Here is a 21320-nt window from a genome sequence, read left to right as displayed (position 1 = left end):
TCAAGACATGAACTTGGATGCGTAGTTGTAAGGGAATTGGTCAAAACACAATCCTCCCCGGGGCTTTTCGTGAATTCTACTTTTATGTGACTAACAAAGATCTGAATATATCTGGAGTATTCTTTTTCATACTTCATGTTTGTTTTCTATTTCATCATCAGTTGCTGGCCCGTTGCTCCGTGCTTCCAAAATACCGAGTGTCCTCCGGACTGGCCAGTCAGCTCGATAGGCTAAACCCGATATGGTATAATCAGCGTTGACCTGCCTTGCGTTGAATGGAGCTTCCCCATCCCACCTGCCTTGTCCTCCTTCCGGTTGTTCCTCCCCGTATTTAAAGTGCTCATCGCCAACTTCTTCTTCTTTCCACCCCCATCCCGTCCTTTTTTCACCCTTTTTACCAATTGATCCTTTTATCAATCGCAAAAATGTTCGCCGCCTCTCGCATCCAGCGCCGTGCTTTCTCCGCCACCGCCCGGGACGTAAGTTAATACCCCTCATGCATTGCGCATTGCTTTATGCGGCTTCATTTTTTCCCTCTTCACCGACCGAGACCGGCCCGGCTTGCTGAGAAGCCATCATGGAGTCGCCCTGTGGCTTCAAAATTGTCAACAAAGCTTCAATCTTACTCTTACATGTACTGACTGCAATGTATAGCTTTCCAAGGTCACCGTTCTCGGTGCTGGTGGTGGTATCGGCCAGCCTCTCTCTCTCCTCCTCAAGTTGAACCCCCGCGTCACTGACCTCGCACTCTACGATATCCGTGGCGGACCCGGTACGTAACAACAAACGTCCTTCGCTCTTCGGGAAGGAAGGCTATCATGAGTTGTGAATGTCTGGTCTGCAGTGGACCGAGGCATCGCTGCCTCGGCCAAAGCTACCAACCCAATTCAACCATGATGCCACATCAACCAGTTTTGGACGGTCCCGCTAACATATCATGCTTAGGTGTTGCTGCTGACATCTCCCACGTCAACACCAAGTCCACCGTCAAGGGCTACGAGCCCAACGCTGCTGGTCTCAAGGAGGCCCTCTCCGGCGCTGAGGTCGTCCTCATCCCCGCTGGTGTCCCCCGCAAGCCCGGCATGACCCGTGACGATCTTTTCAACACCAACGCCTCTATCGTCCGTGACCTCGCCAAGGCCGCCGCTGAGGCTGCCCCCAAGGCCAAGCTCCTGATCATCTCCAACCCCGTCAACTCCACCGTCCCTATCGTCAAGGAGGTCTTCAAGGCTGCTGGTGTCTACAACCCCAAGACCCTCTTCGGTGTCACCACCCTCGACGTTGTCCGTGCCTCCCGATTCGTTTCCGAGATCAAGGGCACCGACCCCAAGGACGAGAACATCACCGTCGTCGGTGGCCACTCCGGTGTCACCATCGTCCCTCTCTTCTCTCAGTCCAACCACCCCGACCTCTCCTCCAACGCTGAGCTCGTCAAGCGTGTCCAGTTCGGTGGTGATGAGGTTGTCAAGGCCAAGGATGGTGCTGGCTCTGCCACTCTCTCCATGGCCATGGCTGGTGCCCGCATGGCTGACTCCGTCCTCCGCGCCGTCCAGGGCGAGAAGGGTGTCAAGGAGCCTGCTTTCGTCGAGTCTCCTCTCTACAAGGACCAGGGCATTGAGTTCTTCAGCTCTCAGGTCGAGCTCGGCCCCGAGGGTGTTGAGAAGATCCACCCACTCGGCAAGCTCGACGCCAACGAGGAGAAGCTCGTTGACGCCGCTCTCGTCGACCTCAAGAAGAACATTGAGAAGGGTGTTGCCTTCGTTGCCTCCAACCCCCCCAAATAAATTACTTGAGCTCTCTTCGAGTTAATGGGGACGTCGTAGCTTAAAACACTATGCGTCCTGGTGAAAAGGGGAAAATTTAAAACGGAAGCTCTGTCGTGGCACAGATGTCTTTCTGAGGATTGGGTAAGAAGACAGGGGCGTATAAGCGATTGATATACCTATGTTTTCCTTCCCATTGTTCTACCACCATAGACTTGGAAACGAGTCTTATCTGTACCATAGCCATGAATGAAAAAAATACCCAACACAAATTGTGCCTCTAGATGTGACTGAGTTTGATAGCAATGCGCAATCACAACAATGTGGTGTAATTGCACCTTGAACGAGACTTCCGATGTTGAGAGAATCAAGTACAGTTACAAGCAGTTAGTTATCTTATATATTATAAAGTGAGACTTTCAAGATCTTGCTTTGGATGATAAAGACAAATTGTACGAGTTATAAGCCCCTGGAACATCACTCAATATGGATATGTCGCAGGTAACTGGCAAGAGTGTAACAATGGACAAGTGGGATAAAACGATTGGCTATTATGTATGTATCAAGTCTAACTCCAACGGCATAATGTACATCTACTAAATCTCCTGCAGACCTTGACTTCTGTCTGCTCACCTCCCATCTCCAACCAACAACTCCTCCCTTGTCTAATAAATGCTTAATCTAAAGCCTTTCATCTGCTCTAACCCCAAAAAGAGACAGTTGATCTCGTACACAAATCTGGAATGTTGCTGCTAGACTTATCTTTAGGTCCTTCCAGCTCGCCACTCCTCAATCTTTCTTCGTCGCTCCTCGACCTTGCGCTCAAACTCGGCAACCTTCTCAAGTCTCTTCTTCTCCTCTTCCTCTTCCTTCTTCTTCTGCACAATGGCGCGACGGGCAGCCTCACGCTCGAGCTGCTCGGGTCGTCGCTCGGCGATATCACGCGGTCGGTAGTCACTGAAGAACTTCTTGAGACCGACCTCGATAATCCAGCAGGCTGCATAATCGATGACCATGACGGCTGTCATGTTGGTCTTGAACTCCTCAGAAAAGGGGACAAGCTTCATGCCTTGGTTGATGTCGGGGAAGAGCTCGAGAGCGCAAGCAAAAGCAAGACCGGAAACACCGACAATACCGTAGAACATACCCTTGTTCTCAGAGAGAGACTCACGGAAGGGACGGCCCTGGTAGTTGATGGCAAAGGTGGAGATTTGCTGGATAAGCTGGAGGAGGTAGACGGCTGAGTTGAGCAGAGAGGGGGCGAATTCGGCCTCAAGATCAACATCATCGGAGCGGCTGTCGAATGTTAGCATTTGGGTTTAGTGCCTTGAGAGTGTGACAACTTACGGAGCAAGTCTATCGCAAAGGCGAGCGATGTAAATCAAGGTGGCAATGTGAACAGCAAACTGTCCCAAGATGGAACCGATGATGTAAACGTTGAAGATATTGGGCTGAGGACGCTCTTTGCTCAGACCCTCGACAACACGAGCACGAGAGATACTGAGGAAGCAGACGGACATGAGCATACCACTGATGGTGTACTGAGTGTCACCAAACTTGATACCCTCGAGATACAGGACGGACAGAGAGTAGGCGGTGATAAGACAGTTGAGGGCAAGGATCTTGTACATCTGGATGGTGGCGACGAGAGTGCAACGACCTTGACGGATGATGTTGGGCACCGCAACGACGTTTCGCAGCTTGGAGGTGAAAGGAGCAGCGACGGAGGCATCACCAAGCTTCAGAGTAGGTGGCTCATCATCTCCCAATTCAGCCTCCATCATACCAGAAGCAAGCTTGTCGGCAAATCCAGCAGCCTTCTTCTGAGCTTCAGCCTGACGGTTGTTGGGGCCTGCGTCTATGAGAGCCTGAGCACCGGGAGAAGTGATGGTTTCGAAGTTGTCGTGACCTTGAGACTTGGCGTATTCCTCGGGAGTCATGCCCTTCTTCTGAGCCTCACGCTCAATAGCCTTTTGGAACTGAGGGTTCTGGGGTCCAGGGGGGTACAGGTGGGCAATCATAGCAGGAACTGGGGGAGCGGGCTGGTTGAAGCGCTTCATGAGGTCAACCTGCTTTTGGTACATCTCCTTCATCTTGGTGTTGCGAGAGTGCTCGGCGATACGGGTGAGGTCTTCAGGAGTTCCGTTCAACAAGGCGATACCAATGTGAGCCTGCTTCAGAGCACCAACATCGTTGGTACCGTCACCAGCCATCAGAGTGTAGTAACCCATATCCTTAAGACCAAGGAGAATATCTTCCTTCTGCTTGGGGGAAACACGAGCGTAGACCCAGGTGTAGCGGAGGATGTCGTTCCAGGCAACCTGACCCTTGAACTTGGCAAGAGCATAACCAGTAACACAGATATCCTTGGAACGGATGATCTCGGGATCGATGTGCTTGGTAGGATCAACCTTGATGCTGACCTTGTCATCGACGCTTCTCCAGATAAGGTGGTCACCATTTGAGTTATCTTCAGGGGCATCGAGGATGAGGACATCACGATCGACAATCTCGACCTCGCGGGCGACATGGACAGCGGTAAGGGGGTTATCTCCAGTAATCATGACAACACGGTGGCTGCTCTCGTTCAACATCTGAACAGCCTCCTTGGCATCGTCCTTAAGAGGGCAGTGCAAGACGAGGAAACCAGCGAAAGTCAACTCAGACTCAACCTTCTCGCGCTTAAGATCGTTGATCTTGCCAGAACCAAGCTCAGTGTCAACAGTGAGTTGCTTGTAAGCGAGAGCCAGAACACGGGAACCCTTGCGAGTGAAGTACTTGTAGGTCTCTTCGTAGTCCTGGGGAACAACCTTGAGCATCTTTTGAATGGTCTCGGGCGCACCCTTGACACCAGCGAAAGTACCCTTAATCTTACGTCCAGTCTTGATATCGTTTCCGTGAACCATGGCGACGGAGCTCTGACGCTTGAGAGCAGAAGAGAATTGGAAGCGGCGCTTGATCTGGACGGTACCGTGGGTGGTACCGGCCTTGTTGGTGCTCATGAGAGTATCGTTGCGACCAAGAGTCCATCCGAGAGAGGTAAGAGTAGCCTTTTCCATAGGGTCACCGACAATGTCTCCCTCGTCAAGCTTGACAAGAGCATGGGCGGTAGCAAGAACCAACTTGGTTTCCAGAGAAGCGTCGGTGACAGCAGTCATGGTGGAGTGGGCGCCATCTGCCTCCTTGGTATCCTTGATTTCGTCCTCGTGTCCAAGAGCCAATCCAGCAATACCTTCAACGACGAGGTCCTCACCAGTGAGGGTACCAGTCTTGTCGAAGCAAGCCACATCAACACGGCCAGCGTAGGGAATTCGGAAGGGTTCAGTACAGAAGATAGCCAGCTTGGCCAAAGCAGCCAGACTGGTGTTGACGGCGAGACTCAGCTCCATGGGAAGCTCGGGAGGAACAACACTGGTGACAATCAAGACACAGTCAAGCATAAGCTTGGAACGCTTGCGATCCTTGCGAACACCCTCGTCCCAAACGTACCAAGAGGCAGCAATGGCGAAGATCAAGAGGAAAAGAATGAAGAACAAGGCCTCGGCGTTGTTGGCAGAAACTCGCTCGGTAGAGTAGATCATGGTTCGGACAAGGTTACCCTGAGAGGTCTCGAAACCGGTCTTCATGACAATGGCCATGGCACCGTTATCCGGGGGAGGAGGAACGCCGGAGGCAAGCTTGGGTTTCTCTTGATCGGGGTTTCCGTGGGTAATCTGGAGAACCTTGGTACCACCCCAGAGGAAAGCATTCTTGTCGAGGCCCTCAGCATCCAGAGGAACGTCGGCGGGGCGTAGTTGAATCGAATCCTTGAGGAGAGGGGTACTCTCACCAGAAAGCATAGCCTCGTTGACAATAGCGGTACCCTCGACCAGAAGCATATCACAAGCGACACCACTGTCCTCCTTGGTTCGGTTGACAGAGGCGAGATCGCCAGGAATGAGCTGGTCACTCTGAACCTCGGTCCACCTGCCCAGACGGAAAACCCACATATCGTAGGGCTTGATGCTCATGCCACGGAACTCATTGAGGGTGCGCTGACGCTGCCAAACGACAGTACTCTCGAAAACGACAAGCATGAAGAGAGTGAAGAGCGAATAGTACCAGTACTCATCGAGCATCCAAAGTCCAACACAGAAGATCTGGAAGACGAAGAATGGTGCAACGGCGTGCTCCTTGAATAGTTCGGTAAAGGTGGGAACGGGGATGTCGAAAGTGTTGGCCCCATAGTGCTGCTCAATGCGCGACAACTCGGTCTGGGTTTGGTGACCCTTTGAGGTTTGGAAGTGGCCGATGGAAGGCTTGGGCTCTTCATCGATGTCGTACTTGAGGGTGTGGAAGGTCTTGGTATCGGTATCGTAGAGGAAGCGACGCTTCTGGAAGAGGAACGAGGTGTTGAGCTTACCACCAGCCTATCATAACGAAGTTAGTAAGTGTTTGAGGTGTTTCTCGAGACCAGAATCTCCCTACCTTATCGCGGATAATCTTGCAAATCTCGGCAGTGCCAGCGTTTGCAATAGGAATGACCTTGATTAACTCTGCATCTTGAATATCCTTTGCCTTTGAAGCGGTGAACTTGCCCTCAAGATCAACGCTCCAGTGTGTGCTGAGCCAAGTGAGGGCTTGGAAAGTGATGATAGTGCCGACCCAGACAGTTGTCCATTCTTCGGCGCCAATGTACTTCTCGTAGAGCTCAGGGCTCAAGTAAAAGGCGAAGAAGATGGGCCATACGATTGTGAAAGGCCAAATGTAGGCATGGAGGTAGAAAGACAGCGGGCGCAGCAGCTCGGCGCTCTTAATTTGAGAGTTGTCGACGAGGGGCGCCATGATGGGCGATTGGGGGGGTTGAGACGGTTTGTCTCTATATGGGGGGATTTCTGTTGAATGTCGACTTATTTCATTAGGTGAGGATAAATACCTCTTGTCAACGTCGCCAAAGTGGCCGTATTTCCCAATTTCTTTGTTGCAACCTGCAAGTCGCGATCTGTACTTTTCGTCAAGGTAATCGATGGTTTACCCACGCCGCCACGCTATGCTTAGTATAATGGGGACAGGGGGGCCAACACCGGCGACTCGGAGCTTGCCATTCACCGATAAGAGTCACGTGATGTATATCGTTGTGATAATCTCATGGTTCCAAATGTGTCCATCACCTTCTCAATAGCCTGAGGTGCGTTCAAGTCTACCTAGTCTAAGGACTAGGTATAGCCTAAGGAGCATAAAGTGACCTACTAATTTCGTCTCTCATGATTCCAGCGGCCAACTTTTCTAGTACCCTGATGGTTGGTTACCCGGGAGTTGAAAGTCAATTCATTAAATATTATATTCAATCTGCCTTTAGATAGATACTAGTATAATGCCGTATCTAGGTCTGTCTCATTCATCTTGGCAGTTTTTTTCTTTTTGGATATGATGCTTACCATAATGATCCTGGCTTGCAATATGTAAAGTCCCAGGGTGTTGATCTCAACGAACTGTCTAAACGATGGACCATACGAGCAGTCCAATTGAGCACACGACCATTACCGTGAACATCATTTCATGTATGTAATATGACACAACTGTAAATAAACCATAGAAATATTCGGGTTAGACAGCACCTTTGGTCGTGACATTAACATCCCGAGGCATCAACCCCTCAAATAGCTTGACTCCCAAGTTTAGTCTTACTGGGGGTTGTTATTTGTATAAAGACTCCAAGAATCTCTCTCATACTGTTAAACATAAACAGTACATCTACACTTTCACATAATGTCTGTAACGAGCATTCAATACGATTCTGAATTCGCTGAGGCATTGGCCCTCATCAAATCCGGCCGCCCCTCAATCCCTCCCGAGACAGCTCTCGACATTCGTCGTAACAATCACGCCTTATTTGCCAAAGTATTCCCTAAACCACCACCTTCAGATATCATCGAGCAGACGGACTACAGCGTCAAAAGCTTCGATGGAGCGCAGATACTTCTGCGTCGTTATGTCAGACCGGACATCCTCAACGTCAAAGTACCTCAACCTGCAATCCTGGCAATCCACGGAGGTGGTTTTGTATCAGGCACTGTGGAGATCTGTGGTGGACTCAACGCAGAAACGGCACTTCAAACAAGAAGGCCGGTGTTTGCTGTTGACTATCGCCTTGCGCCCGAACATCTGTTTCCCGCAGCAGTGGAGGACAGCTTCGCAGCCTTAAAGTATCTCTCAGAGCACGCAGTAGAGCTCAACATCGATCCTAAGCGCATCTGTGTACAGGGAGAGAGTGCAGGCGGTGGAATAGCCGTGGGAACTGTGCTCATGGCTAGAGACAGAGAGCTCAATCCCCCAGTAGCAAAGCTGATAGCTGTGACTCCTGAGTTGGATGATCGAACATCTCATCCAACAGACACAGAGTTTCTCAAGTTCACCACATGGGCACCGCATCATAACGAACTAGCCTGGAAAGCATACGTAGGACAGGACAAAGCTGGCAAGGCAGAGGCAGATGTTTCACCTTATGCGGCACCAGCGAGGGCAATAAGCTACAAGGGACTTCCTTCGACATACGTTGATGTTGGCACGCTTGATTTGTTCCGAGATGAGGACCTGGAGTTCGTCAAGAGGCTGATGGAAGACAATGTCGAAGTTGAGTTTCACCTCTGGCCTGGTGTACCTCATGTATTTGAGTTCCTGGGACCTGGAACGAGATGGCATCAGCGAGCCAAAGAAGCAAGAAATGACGCACTCATACGGTTCTAGGTCTATATTACAAGATATAGAGGCGAAAGTCTTTACATGTAGTGATGTTGAATTAGAAGGTATTGGTTACCGATAAACTATTGAAAATATATAGATCAATGCTTTCCTAGGAAGCTAACAAGCAGCTCAGACGTCTTCTCAGGTTGATCCTCAGGTGAAAAGTGCCCAGCATCATCCAAAATAGTAAGCTTTGATCCAGGAATTGCATCGTGTAGTTTATGAGCCCAATCGACTACCTGCCAAGCATCATCCGCTCCCCATATCAACTGTACAGGTAGCTTACCCAGCTCTCCAAGACGTGGTGCCACCTCCATTGTATGTTTAGGATCATAGTGTCGAACTTGATGCTCGAACAGACTGGGTTGTCCGATCGGACCAGAGATGTAGTTGAGATAAGTGTCGAGACTCGACTCCTCGAACTTTGCTGGGTTTTTGACGGCGGATAGTAACCACTCCCTAAAATGGTCTCTGTGTTTGTCACTATCTGTCTTGATAAGAGATTCAAGCCCGTTTTGCATCTGCTCCTTTGTCCGTTTGGAGGGATAACTATCGAAGCTCACGACATCGATGAGTGTAAGCGACAAAACTCTTTCGGGTGAAAAGACCGAGAAGCGCTGCGCAATACCACCTCCAATGTCATGAGCAATAATATGTATCTTTTTCAAGCCCCACAGTTCTAAAAGGCCTTCCAGAACAGAAACCTGGCCTGTCATAGAAGTGTCGACAGCTGGGTTCCAAGGACGCTCGGATATACCAAAACCAAGAAGGTCAAATAGGTGGACTTTATAACCGGCGTCGACAAGCTTAGGGACGATGTTGCGCCATATGAGGGATGAAGATGGTGTGCCGTGAAGAAGAACGACAGGTTTGCCCTTGCCATAGACACCGTAGGCGACACGGCTTCCATTGATGAGGGCGTTCTCTGTGACAATTGGCTTGATCATGGTTGATACTTTGTGATTGATGAGTCTGAAGATAACAGTGTGATTCTTTGCTGGGTTCTTATACTCATGGATTAATAATGTCTGCTATGTCGTCTGAAGGGCGCAGTTGCGAGCGACCGGGCAATGAAGCCAAGATGACGAAACTTTACTGATAAGCAGTAGAATGGAGTTAGCAACCCCGAGTTAGTAGTAGGGAAGCTCCGTAAGCTATGGCTCGGGAAAGGATAGCTTTTATAGCTCATCAATCGGCTGTCCCTCTTTCGATAAACCTGACTTTGACACCCGTCAACATGGACAAGAAATATGAACGATTGTCGTCTTCAGGCGGCACAACAGCCTCAATCTTGAACTCCTTTACGAGAGCTGGAACAACCTTGAAGACTACCAACTCTGCCAAGTGCCGGCCAGGGCATGTTCTCGCGCCACCGCCCCAGCTCAGACTTACACGCTCCATGTTGCGTGCCGCATCGGGGTCTGTGGTTAACCAGCGATCTGGTTTGAACTCATCACAATCGAAACCGAAGATTTCTGGATTCCGATGTAATGCTACTGGGTTGCAGCCAACTGTTGTGTCGGGTGGAAAATAGTAGTTGTGTAGATGAAGACCACCTGTAGGGACTTTACGGGGCAGCGACATGCTGATGACGGGATATAGGCGTTTAGCTTCTTTGATAAGAGATTGAGTCTCTGGTAAACGCGTTGCAGTAAAGTAATCAGTCGAGTTGTTCGTTTCGAGGATCTCACGGGATACCTGTTCTTGTATATCCGTATCTGAGCCAAGCATGGCGATAATAGACGTCAGAGTTGAAGCCATTGTCTCGTGGCCAGCGCCAAAGTTGGTGATTGCCATTTTTCGAAGATAATTCACTGTAAATTCAGGCTTGGACTTGTGAAGCTCAATGAGGTCCTTTAGAAGATCTTGGCGGTCATCTTTGTGGTGTTTGGATTTCGTGGCTGCGTTGATGCGACGAGACGCTCTCTTGCCAACGTCCTGCAAATCATCAGTATTATACCAGGGAATCTCAGTAAGAACGAGCATACAGGAAAAAAAGGTCGGAAATCTTTCGGGGGCTGGAAATTGACGCCCCAAATGGTGCTAAAGAGTCGTCCGGTCGACTTTGACAAGAACTCGAGTTTGGCAGCCAGAGGAAACAGTCCAAAGACACTCTTTCGTCTCCAACCATGGTAGGCATGAGTACCAGAGCCGTTGTCAGTACCATTCTTCAGCATGCTGGGTGACCATGAGAGAACAATTGCGCTGAGACATTCGACAGCGATAATGTGCATCCATTCGTTGAGTTCGACCTGGGCACCATTCAAGCTCTTCAGTTTGGCAATGGTGCGTGCGAGGACCTCATCGACAGCAGCTTCGTGTTGAATGAGACTAGAAGTTTGGTAGACTGGACCAATGAGACGGCGTTGGAGACGGTAACGTCTTACATCCCTCTCCGATAAGAGGTCGAGAGTGTCTGGGAATTCGGGATTGAGGTGCCAGTTGATTTGAGGTTTGTTGAGAGCGGTCGCCACTGTATAAGTTAGCACACTCAATCACTGCTGTGAGCTCATCATACAGTAAAAGTCTGACTTTTCATAGCCACTGCCATTGCCTTGAAGTCGTTAGTTTATATCGTGATGTTTCTGGTTGATCACGTACTGTAAATAGCATGGAAAGCTTCCTTTGTATTGAACCAAACTTCATTCGGACCAACGCGCACAACAGGACCGTATTTTCGATGCAGAGTCTTTCCCAAATATGCCATCCGTCCATTTCGGGCATTGTAGGCGTGCCAGAAACTTGAGATAGCAGCGAGTCTTGGCCCAGGAACATGTGCTAAAGGATGGAAGTAGAGTCTGTAGATGGCGATTGAAGCCACCAACACCAAGAAAGAGCAAGTAATTTTGGTGAAGAAGCTGACTAAAAGACTACCTAGAGTCATCGTCCAGGTATAGAAAAGAGAGAAATCCATGGCCATGACTGGTAAAGCATCACAGCAGATGACATGTGCTTGTAGGAAGTGATGCGTGAAGGAGTCAAGTTTGTTAATTGCTTGGATGAAAAAAGTTGACATCCCCACATTCACATTCTTATTCATATTCACTCACCAGTTTAAGTCAACACAAACAGAATCCGATTTCTTATAATCATTTGCATTTATATGTATATCTTTATCAATTACAATCTAGTATATATAACCATTACTTTTATAATCATCTTCAATCTTGAGCGTTTCTTCGAATCTGTTAAATAACTTGCTTTGCCTCGTTTTTTCTCTCCCTTTCAACTCTCAACTCCTCTCTCCATTTTGTTCCCCAAATCATCAAAGCGATCAAAATGGGACATCCAAGGATATACAAACCTCCAACAAGTGTAAAAGCCCATCCCACGCCCATAGCATCAATCATGGGTATAATGGCCGCACTGGCTCCAGCTCCCACTAGACATCGTGTCAAGTTGTTCGCCGCACTTGCAGTCCCTGCTTTTCCAGGATGAATATCGATCAATAAAGAGTTAACCGTGTTGTTGAATCCGACGATGCCCACGCCCATCAGTCCGTTAATCACACATGGTACAGCGACGTTCGTCTTTGCATCAACGGCCCAGCCCCAGCTGATTACTGTGACCGCTGCAAGCATAAGAAGAGGGAATCCAATCTCGAGACGTGCGCGCTCAATAGGGAAAGCAGAGAGATCTTGCTGCTTGTTTCGCTCGTACGGAATACCGAGCTTGTCGCAGTGACGCTTGTAGTTTCGGTTTGTGAAAGCGCCTACGATGAACGCTGCGACAATCGAGCCAGCTGCCAGAGGAAGAAACATAAGTCCGTTTTGGACTTCATTAAAACCGTAAATTTCTGCGAACAAGGAAGGCATGGCGGCAGCTACGCAGTAGAAGCCGGCGAAGCATATGCTGCTGAACCCTAGAAGAAGACCTGTCTCTTTCTCAAAGAGCATGAAGACTGATTCAAGAACATTGGGTGGCTTGAACTTGAACTTTTTGGACGTCGATGCCGTAGAGACTTGTCGACTCAGACCAGCTTTGTCCGACTCAGCTCGCTTGCGTCGCTGCTTAATGATTTGTAGGCCGGAACGGTACATCAAAGGTGGAATGGTGGAACCATCACCGACGACATGACGGCAAGTCTCTGGGTAAAAGACGATGATGAGGAAGAGACCAACACCGGAAAATATGGCGAGAAACCAGAATATGGATCGCCAGCCCAGATATTCAGCAAGCAAACCACCAATGACTGGACCCAGTGAAGGACCAAGGACACTTGGAACAGCTGTTATACCGATGTACTGCCCTCTTTCAGCAGATGTGACAACATCGGCCACTACGGCAAAGCAGAGCGCAACAGTACTAGCAGAACCAGCAGATTGTAAACATCGAAGACCAAGCAGCGCACCGTAACTAGGTGCAAGGGCAAGACCAATGTTGGCAGCGATGTAAATCATGAAGCAAATCACATACGCAGGTCTTCTTCCACCGCTATCCGCAAGTGATCCAATAAACATGGGGGTGATTCCTTGGAAGATCATATAAGTGGTGACAGTGAGATTGATTTGCGAGGTAGTGACGCTCAGATCTTTGGCTATGGCTGGCAGAGCAGGGAAGTAAATCTGAGCTGTCATGGGCGACAATAAAGCTGTCGTGGCAGCAGCCAAAACGATCAGACGTTTTTGCCATATTGTGAAGCTCGAATAAGGAGTATCGACTTCTGTATCTGTATCGGGTTGTTGCTTTTCATTGTCTTGGCAGGGCGGTAGTGTATGTACACTCTCAATATCATCTTTGTGATCTGCAGTGATGGCGCTCATCTTCCCAGTAGTTTTGGGATAATGGTGAAATGAATGTGAGGTGGCATTTTGATCGACGAAAAATAGAAAATAGATGAGATCAAAGGCAAATTAAATAAACCCTTCAGAGATGCAGCTAAATTGTTAAACATGCTGACCTTTTGCTTGGGTGATGATATGATAAGTGGGCTTGTCCACATTGTTTCGGTGCCGAGTCGGCAGACTGCTTGTAAGTGAGTGTCATCCAGAATGCTTACAGGGACTATGTATCAAAAGATGCCTCTGGATTGGTCACTTGGGGTATTACCCGATGGAGATTGACATGTATTATGTCCGGTATAAGAGCCTGGTTGACTTGGTTGGTTGTTGCGTACCTTGCATTCGGCGCCGACTGCGGGATGACTCAGTTACTGCTGGAACAATATGTCATTTACCAGTATGTCCTCCTCCTTTTCATGTCTCCCTCGGTTGTAAGATCAATACTAGACCCACCATTTCGTTTCCGTTTGTCTTTGCTCTTACTTAGAGAATCCACTCCAAGCGTGGAACTCGGCATGCCCTCCCTCTTCTCTACCACTTGATATTGGTTCAGATCAATGTCTACCATCCACGGGAGTTGATCAATTAGCCCAGTTCCCATAAGTGCAGCAATGACAAGCATGGTCTCGCCAGGTTGAATTGGCCTGTCATCGAAATTGTAATGGCAACATCGTTGCGACGTGTAGAAATCTATCCTCTCTTTCCTCTCTCTTTCCTCCTCCCGAGACTCAAACTTGGAGCCACGCAACCGTGCCAAATTTTCAATCACAAATGACTTGTCGTTGTCGATATCCGTAAAATGTTGCGGAATCTCTGACAAATTGGGTCTCCACGACACCAGCTTTGCACCCCAGCTCTCGTGAACGTGCCCGAAGCAATGGATCCGTGGTTGGGCTCGGGCAACTGCAGCGAATAGCTGCGGGCATCCGATGCGTTCCCTATTCAAAGTCATGTCCATGATTCCGTGAGGCGGACCATGCGTTATAACAATGTCGGTCCCCTGTTTGATGTCGAAATCGTGAATGCCGTCGTACTGGAAGCCCCAGCCACCGCAGCTGTGAGCAGGTGTATACGGACTGACGTAAAGCTTCAGAGTAGCACCGTTGGGAAGTTGAAGCTTGTGAGTGCCCTCTTCCAAGAAAATGATGCCCTTGTCTCTCGCCTGTAGAAGTAGCTTCTTCGCTTCCCCGAACTCGCCAAACTCGGCCATGATGTCCTTGCTGATATCTTCCTGCTGTATCCTGCAGGTTTCTTCGATCTTGTGTTTGTAGGCCGCATCATCCAATGAAAACTCGTGATTCCCTGCGATAGCAATCTTTAAAGGAGCATTGATGTTATCTAGTAGTTGGATTGCCTCTCGGTAGTCTTTTAGCTTGGAGTCGTTTGTCAGATCACCGCAGTGAATAGCCACGTCTGCTCGCTGGAGAGGTTTCATGCCGGGCGGAAAGCTTTGTGCGTGGGTATCAGACAGTATTAGGATGCGTGTATTGGTAGAGGCCGACATTGTTAATGTGTGAAATGCGGTATAATATGTGAGTAAATGGGGAAAGGATATTGTCAACTTGGTAGAACTGTCATAGGAACAGCGTTATTTATATGACTTTGAGAAAACAGAACCTTGTATTGTGACAACTTAATCTTGTATCGATTTGAATAGCCTTGGGGCAATTGAGTCTCAAGATTGTGCAGGCAACAGGCAGTACGCTTAAGGTTTGTTTTTGCAGGCATATACTCAAACTTTGTTACAGATGCGCTTCACCATGCGAAATTTAAACGAAGGAATGACTTGAACGATACAAACGTGACCAAGGGCCGACATGCGGGAGAAGGCAACAAGAGAGTATCGAGGCCTCTGATGACTAGTTGCTATCCGTGTATTGATGAGGGACTACCTGCTAATAGATACAAGAGAACAAATAGTAAAACTTACCTCGTGTACCTGTGTAAGTCGAGTTCAAGAAGCCCTAGAGAATTGGCGGAGAAGTCTGTGTAAGTTGAACATGACAAAATGAGGTAAAGCGTCTCACTGATGGTGATTTATGCTAAATAGTATTAATCCTTGTGATATGCCAAATATCAGCTCTACTTTCTCGTTCCGATTCTTAGAATGTGTGGTTTTGTGATTGAACCCATCTATTACTGATGTCCACAGTTGTCCGCGGGAAATGGCCGGCGCTACATCTATTCGCCGCGGATAACTGGCAATTGCCTCATAGACACTTATAGCCCACTTCTGATCCATAGTCAACTACGAAGGATTGAACAATTCATTTAAATAACTCAAACATTCATAACTCTTTTACCAGACAGTGCAACTTGTAGTTATCAGTTACACCCCATAACTCCCCGCGTTCTTCTTAAATCTCGCTAGCCCCACGTTGAGTGCTTTCAGATAGAACAACTTCAGAACGAGACATTTCACCATGGACTACTCACTCGAGAATCACAAGTCGTTTATCGGGAAATCCATCTCAGAGCTTCCTACGCCGTCTCTGATAGTCAATCTGCCGGTCCTCAAGAAAAACATCGACACTTTACACCAAGATGTGGAAAGGCTCGGCATTGGCTTTAGACCTCATGTCAAGACGCTCAAGGTACGTTGCATATATATGATGGACGAATAACATCGGCTTACCGTCTTATAGACGCTCGAGGTGACAAGATTAATGCTTGCCGAGGGTAAATACAAAGGCATGATCGCATCAACCATCCCTGAGATAAAGGGCGCCTTGCCCCTAGTGGAAGAAGGTCTTGTAGAAGAGGTATTACGTTGTCCGGAGAGTTAAAGGCCGAAATGCTAACATAACGTAGTGTCTGTATGGCATCCCAGTCTACCCAGGAGTTCTGCCTAGGTTGATTGAGCTTCGCAAATCGCTGCGTGTTCAGCTTATGGTCGACAACGAGCAACAGGTCTCTTTTCTCGAAGAGTCGGCTTCAAGCAAGCAGCCCTGGGATATCTTTATCAAGCTGGACGTTGGTTCGCACCGAGCTGGCGTTGAAGCCAACAGTGATGCTCTGAATCGCTTGGTAGAGCGCGCAGAAAAGTCCTCTGCAGTCAACATCTACGGATTTTACTGTCACGCCGGACACTCATACGGAGGCCGTTCACGAAAAGAAGCTGAAGAGACTCTCAACATCGAAGTATCGAGCGTGCTCTCTGCAGCCAAGCTTCTTCCCTCAGACCGTCATCTTATCATTTCCGTTGGCAGCACACCTACAGCGCACGTGGTAGAAAGCCTCAAGGCGTCGATGCCAGAGAACGTCGCCCTGGAGCTCCACGCAGGTAACTTCCCCTGCAATGATCTCCAGCAAGTATCAACAGGTCTCGTGACCGAGTCGCAGCAGGCCGTGTCGGTGGCAGCAGAGGTTTGCAGCGTCTACCCGGAGCGTAACGAAGCGCTGGTCAACGCGGGTGTGATTGCATTGTCGCGTGAGGCAAGCGCCTTTAGTGGATTCGGCCGAGTAGTGGGCAGCCCATCGTGGGGTCTGGTACGGTTATCGCAGGAGCATGGAATCGTGGGCACGAGTGAGGGTCGAAAGGTAGACGAAAATTTCAAGGTTGGTCAGAGAGTTGAGATTTGGTGCAATCATTCTTGTATTGCGGCTGCAGCATTTCTTGTATATTATGTGGTTGATGAGGAGGGTATCGTGAGGGATACATGGATTCCTTGGAAGGGATGGTAAGCCTGTCGGCTACATAATCAATTAAAGTGATCATCCATTGAAACCTGGATTAACAATGATTGAGCTCCATGATTGGTTCCCCCATAATCTTGTTCCTGGCTCCAACTTCTTCCGAACCAAGCAAAATCCTGCTTTATTATCCCTGGATTGGACGAGGAAAGCTTGTTAGTGGATCTCGAGCCGCATACGTCATCGGCGAATTGCGGAAGCTTCAAAAAGGTGCGTTGTCGATGATCTGCGTCACATGAAATCCCCATCCCATCTTTCTTCCCCTCCATTTTTTCTCTCTTTCCTCGATCACGATACATACTCTTGGCTTTCAAAACTCCTCATTCAAATATTCCCCGTTTCTCAATAATCCTTTAGGATCCATTCATCCACAACTCAATCAATTCCACCCCTCATCACATTACCCCGCCTCCATCATCAGTAAGTATACATGTCACGTCACCAAAACGTATTTGTGCCCAACATCAGATCAGACCACTGACTTTTTTTATCACAGTGTCTTACGCCGATATTGCTGCCAAGGGTCCCAAGCAGAGCCCCGAGGATGTAAGTTAACAACTACCAGTCTCACAATTGTCCTGGCTAACCCCTCCAAAAAGGCTGCTGCCCCTCAACCTCCTCAAATCATGACTGACGAGTCTGCTTCCACCGCCTCTCTGGTTGACGTTGATATGCCTAGCGTGCACACCGTCCCCAACGACTTCCTCGAGCAGGAGATTCAGACTGAGACTCAAGCAGCCCGCGTCGAGCGAGAGGATGAGGCTAAGCAAGAGAAGCGAAAGCGTGACGCAGCTGCCTCAAAGGTCAAGGAGACCGACAACTGGCTAATCCAGCAGTTCTCCAAGCTGACCGACGGCGAGGCCACCGGCCTGACTGTCGCTAACCTGGCCACCGTTGTCAGTCTCGGTGCCTTCCTCGGCTACAAGGGCTGGGGCCTGTACGAGAAGGGTAGACTCGACTGGAAGGCCGTCTCTTACGGTGTCGGCATTCTCGCCAGTGCCGCGGCTGCTCAAGGCGTTGTTGGAAGATACCTGTACAAGGGCAAGAAGGGTGGTTCTTCTTAGAAAGATGATGAAAAGTGTGAAAGTCAACGAAAAAGCACAGGTTGCGAAAGCCCTTGCGCAGATCAACTACAGAGCTCAGATCCCGAAACGAACAACGACTCGGACTATGAAGAGATTACGCTGCGGGATTTCTTGAAGGATGATTGAGATGGCAGTTTCTTTTTTGCGTTTTGGTACACTACATTGCATTACTTTACTTTGTTTATAGTCTCTACTCTGGCTGATACCAGGTTATTACCCATCTCAATACATGCTCAGGCACGATACCAAATTCAATAGCACACCCCATTCCCGACATGGTGCATCAAAAAGTGTGAAATGGCAAATAGTAGTGAGATGTGATCATGTCTATTAATTTCGTGGCTTCTGCTCCTTCTCAATCCTACAGCGTTGGTACAGATAAGAGCATCCTTGCTCCTGCCAAGACTCCAAATAATTTACAAAAAGTACATTTTCCACTCAGCAGCGCCAATATTTTACTTTATACCATTTACTGCTTCTTCTCGGTCTTCTTCTTAGCAGCCTCCTGTCTCTCAATAATCTTGATCTCCTCGTTGGCAGCAGTGGCATCGTGAGCCTGTGTGACCGGCGCGATGACCTCTTTCTTAGAAACCTCGCTCTTGTGCATATCCTGCCAGTACTTGTCGTTCACAGGCTCTTCTGTAGGGGTAGCAACATCCTGAACCATTCTTGATCCGGAAGAAGCGGGCTTAGTGTCGGACTTGGTTGAAGTGGAGGTGGTCTTGGCAGGAGTCTTGGACGCGGCAGGCTTGGAATCGGCGGGCTTGGACTCGGAAGGCTTTTGCGAATCATCGGACTTTGTAGTATCGGCGGCGGCCTTTTCGCCAAATTCACGGGCAGGCTCACCATCGGACTTGAACTCGGCGGTCGCTGGAGCACCGGAGGGTTGCTCATCGCCAAAGTCAGGAGTAGGAGCGCCGTCCTCATCATCTGCGAGCTCAGCACCGTAAATATCGGGGTATTTCTTGAAGCACTCTTGCATTCCCCTGTTTTCAAGTTAGCAAGCTACATATCATGATCATTCGGCATGACGTACTGGAACTTATCAATGCAGTCCATGCCCTTGGGCTCCTCTTCAGAGAAAACGAAGCAGCTGAAAGCAGTCTTGAACTCCTCTCCACAAGGTCCGTCGGCCATACCACCCAAGCAAGGGCAGTCCCAGTTGATCTCTCCAGTCTCAGGGTTGAAAGCACCCTGCTGGCCAGCCTCCTCTTCTAAAGCAGCAGGCGATCCATCGGCGGCGGCAGCCTGGGGATTGGATGGCTGAGACTCGGGTGTCTTTGAAGAAGCAGCAGCCTCCTCGCTCTTAGCCTTGATCTGCTTGCGTTTCTCCTCTACAATAGAGTCGACAGTAGGAAGGTCGTCATCGGAAAAGGCAGCGGGAGCAGGAACCGTTTTTGCTATAAGCTGTTAGTTGCAGGCTTCCTATTTCTCCCGAGCTATTCAAGCACACATACAGATAGCCTCATCGGCAAAGATTGGGCTTGTGTTATAATAGTATACGGCACCGAATGCCAGACCCAATCGCAACAGAGAACCCTTGAAAGATCGGGGCTTGTCGGCGGGAGCTGTGGAAGCGAATCGTCGAGGGGCAGCGCGGATAGTGCTTGATCGCAAGCTGGCAATTACAGGCCTCGAGGCCGATCGCATGGTGTTTCGGTACATTGTGTTTGGAGTCTAACGAAATGAAGAAACAAAGGGAATCATCAATTCAAAGGCGCGAAAAGAAAGAGATACAAGAAAGAATTGGTCAGCAGTGGAGCATCGGGAACATTTGACGTTTACGTATAACGATGCTGGGCTCCGAGCTACCGGGAATTGGCTCCATCCAGGATTTGAGTGAAAAAAATAATGTAACCGTCATTTACCCGCCGCCGCATTTCTTCGTTATCGATAAGTGACCCTTTATCGGACCATGACGTCCCCCCCACCATCGGTCCATAGGTTATTTGATGTTTAGATAGTTAGTGCGCGATTCATTCCTGATCGATCATGAGACGCCTCTAAACACTGTCAGAAGCCTTATTGAAGCCTTAAACGTGAACAACCCAACGCTTGGCTCTTTTAGCTTTTGAACTGTTGGTGGCTGATACATAGGGCCAAAGCTTATTCACTAGACGAAGTTGGTTCAGGCAAGGCGAGACAGCGCAAGACAAAGCAGAAGCTGTCGCACAGGAAACGAGGGGAAGTTGTCAAGCTAGGAAACTGAGCTAGGTATTGTTCTCACGAGGAAGAAAGGCAGTCTCACTCAGCAGCGCATCGGTGTTCTTTTCCAATCCTTAACATCATCGCTCTCCAGCTTTTAAACGTCGCAATCTGCCATCATCCCACCCCACGATACCATGGCCTCCAAGACCTTTGAATGGCGACCAGCCAAGCTGCTGCAGGACTACAACATTGGTCAGGACTTTGCTCTTCTCATTCTTAACCAGCCTTTGAAGAACGGCGTCAACCTGCGCAAGCTCTGGAAGAACTGTATGTAACCCGCCTCAACGTATTGCTTCTGCTTGGTTACTAAAAAAGGGTCACCGCAGCTTCTGTGAGAGTTGCAGCAGATGGAGGAGCAAACAGACTGCACAAGCTATCATCCTTCCATGGAAAATACGTATGTATCACCGTTGTGGGACGAAAAAACAAATTGTCGCAATTGCGGAATGGGCTTTTCTAACCGTTGAAACAGTCCAACCTTCAGCTCATCATCGGCGACCTCGATTCCCTGACCCCAACGGTCCGCGATTTCTACTCGTCGCAACCCTCCCCTGCGCAAATCATCCGCGACGCCGATCAAGAGTCGACCGATTTCTCCAAAGCCGTTAACTGGATCCGCAAAGAACATGCCGGGATTGACATTGTCGCTCTCGGAGGCATTGGCGGCCGTGTCGACCAGGGTCTTTCCCAGCTCCACCATCTGTACCTCTTCCAAACCGATCCCGAATATGCGAGCGGTCGCGTCTTCCTCCTCTCGGGCTCGAGCCTGACCTTTTTGCTCAAAGCCGGTACACATCACATCCAGGTCCGCGAGGATGGTGAGGAGGACGCCTTTGGCAAGCACGTTGGCATTATCCCTCTCAAGGAAGCCGCCAACATTACAACAAAGGGATTCGAATGGGACGTCGAGGATTGGCACACCGAGATTGGCGGCAAGCTGAGCACTAGCAACCACATTTTGCCCGAATCGCAGGTCGTGACAGTGACGACAGATAAGGATGTGCTCTTCACGGTAGCACTTAAAGAAGGCGACGGTGATGACGAGTGATCCGATTCTAAAGCGTGAT

At 49.2% G+C, this 21320-nt stretch overlaps 10 protein-coding genes across 10 annotated transcripts; 4 read left to right on the top strand and 6 right to left on the bottom strand.

The window, feature by feature from the left end:
- Window positions 1-425: 425 nt before the first annotated feature.
- On the top strand, window positions 426-1784 carry FSST1_005334 (malate dehydrogenase MDH1; the record flags this gene model as incomplete). Its single annotated transcript, XM_083231599.1, has 3 exons — window positions 426-479; window positions 655-772; window positions 946-1784. The coding sequence occupies 3 exons, from the start codon at window positions 426-428 to the stop codon at window positions 1782-1784; spliced, it is 1011 nt and encodes a 336-aa protein (XP_083088764.1).
- Window positions 1785-2527: 743 nt separating this feature from the next.
- FSST1_005333 (ion-transporting P-type ATPase SPF1) lies at window positions 2528-6587 on the bottom strand (the record flags this gene model as incomplete). Its single annotated transcript, XM_083231598.1, has 3 exons — window positions 2528-3059; window positions 3111-6172; window positions 6231-6587. 3 exons carry the CDS (start codon window positions 6585-6587, stop codon window positions 2528-2530), a joined length of 3951 nt encoding a protein of 1316 aa, XP_083088763.1.
- Window positions 6588-7511: 924 nt separating this feature from the next.
- FSST1_005332 (Alpha/Beta hydrolase protein) lies at window positions 7512-8489 on the top strand (the record flags this gene model as incomplete). Its single annotated transcript, XM_083231597.1, has 1 exon — window positions 7512-8489. One exon carries the CDS (start codon window positions 7512-7514, stop codon window positions 8487-8489), a length of 978 nt encoding a protein of 325 aa, XP_083088762.1.
- Window positions 8490-8584: 95 nt separating this feature from the next.
- FSST1_005331 (alpha/beta fold hydrolase) lies at window positions 8585-9433 on the bottom strand (the record flags this gene model as incomplete). Its single annotated transcript, XM_083231596.1, has 1 exon — window positions 8585-9433. One exon carries the CDS (start codon window positions 9431-9433, stop codon window positions 8585-8587), a length of 849 nt encoding a protein of 282 aa, XP_083088761.1.
- Window positions 9434-9674: 241 nt separating this feature from the next.
- On the bottom strand, window positions 9675-11406 carry FSST1_005330 (cytochrome P450; the record flags this gene model as incomplete). Its single annotated transcript, XM_083231594.1, has 4 exons — window positions 9675-10424; window positions 10475-10959; window positions 11005-11040; window positions 11088-11406. The coding sequence occupies 4 exons, from the start codon at window positions 11404-11406 to the stop codon at window positions 9675-9677; spliced, it is 1590 nt and encodes a 529-aa protein (XP_083088760.1).
- A 268-nt stretch (window positions 11407-11674) lies between these two features.
- Window positions 11675-13249, bottom strand: FSST1_005329 (major facilitator superfamily domain-containing protein; the record flags this gene model as incomplete). The annotated part of the gene is made up of 1 exon (XM_083231593.1): window positions 11675-13249. One exon carries the CDS (start codon window positions 13247-13249, stop codon window positions 11675-11677), a length of 1575 nt encoding a protein of 524 aa, XP_083088759.1.
- Window positions 13250-13658: 409 nt separating this feature from the next.
- Window positions 13659-14771, bottom strand: FSST1_005328 (Metallo-dependent phosphatase-like protein; the record flags this gene model as incomplete). The annotated part of the gene is made up of 1 exon (XM_083231592.1): window positions 13659-14771. One exon carries the CDS (start codon window positions 14769-14771, stop codon window positions 13659-13661), a length of 1113 nt encoding a protein of 370 aa, XP_083088758.1.
- Window positions 14772-15690: 919 nt separating this feature from the next.
- FSST1_005327 (putative serine dehydratase domain-containing protein) lies at window positions 15691-18024 on the top strand (the record flags this gene model as incomplete). The annotated part of the gene is made up of 7 exons (XM_083231591.1): window positions 15691-15861; window positions 15913-16029; window positions 16079-16947; window positions 17016-17170; window positions 17318-17380; window positions 17457-17506; window positions 17560-18024. The coding sequence occupies 7 exons, from the start codon at window positions 15691-15693 to the stop codon at window positions 18022-18024; spliced, it is 1890 nt and encodes a 629-aa protein (XP_083088757.1).
- Window positions 18025-18514: 490 nt separating this feature from the next.
- On the bottom strand, window positions 18515-19710 carry FSST1_005326 (coiled-coil-helix-coiled-coil-helix domain-containing protein; the record flags this gene model as incomplete). Its single annotated transcript, XM_083231590.1, has 3 exons — window positions 18515-19031; window positions 19082-19445; window positions 19503-19710. The coding sequence occupies 3 exons, from the start codon at window positions 19708-19710 to the stop codon at window positions 18515-18517; spliced, it is 1089 nt and encodes a 362-aa protein (XP_083088756.1).
- A 677-nt stretch (window positions 19711-20387) lies between these two features.
- On the top strand, window positions 20388-21301 carry FSST1_005325 (thiamine diphosphokinase; the record flags this gene model as incomplete). The annotated part of the gene is made up of 3 exons (XM_083231589.1): window positions 20388-20520; window positions 20580-20650; window positions 20726-21301. The coding sequence occupies 3 exons, from the start codon at window positions 20388-20390 to the stop codon at window positions 21299-21301; spliced, it is 780 nt and encodes a 259-aa protein (XP_083088755.1).
- Between the last annotated feature and the right edge of the window lie 19 nt (window positions 21302-21320).

This window comes from Fusarium sambucinum, chromosome I (assembly GCF_050947815.1).
Source record: "Fusarium sambucinum isolate potato_lamoka chromosome I, whole genome shotgun sequence".
NCBI lineage: Eukaryota > Fungi > Ascomycota > Sordariomycetes > Hypocreales > Nectriaceae > Fusarium > Fusarium sambucinum.
This window is presented reverse-complemented; position numbering and strand designations above follow the sequence as displayed.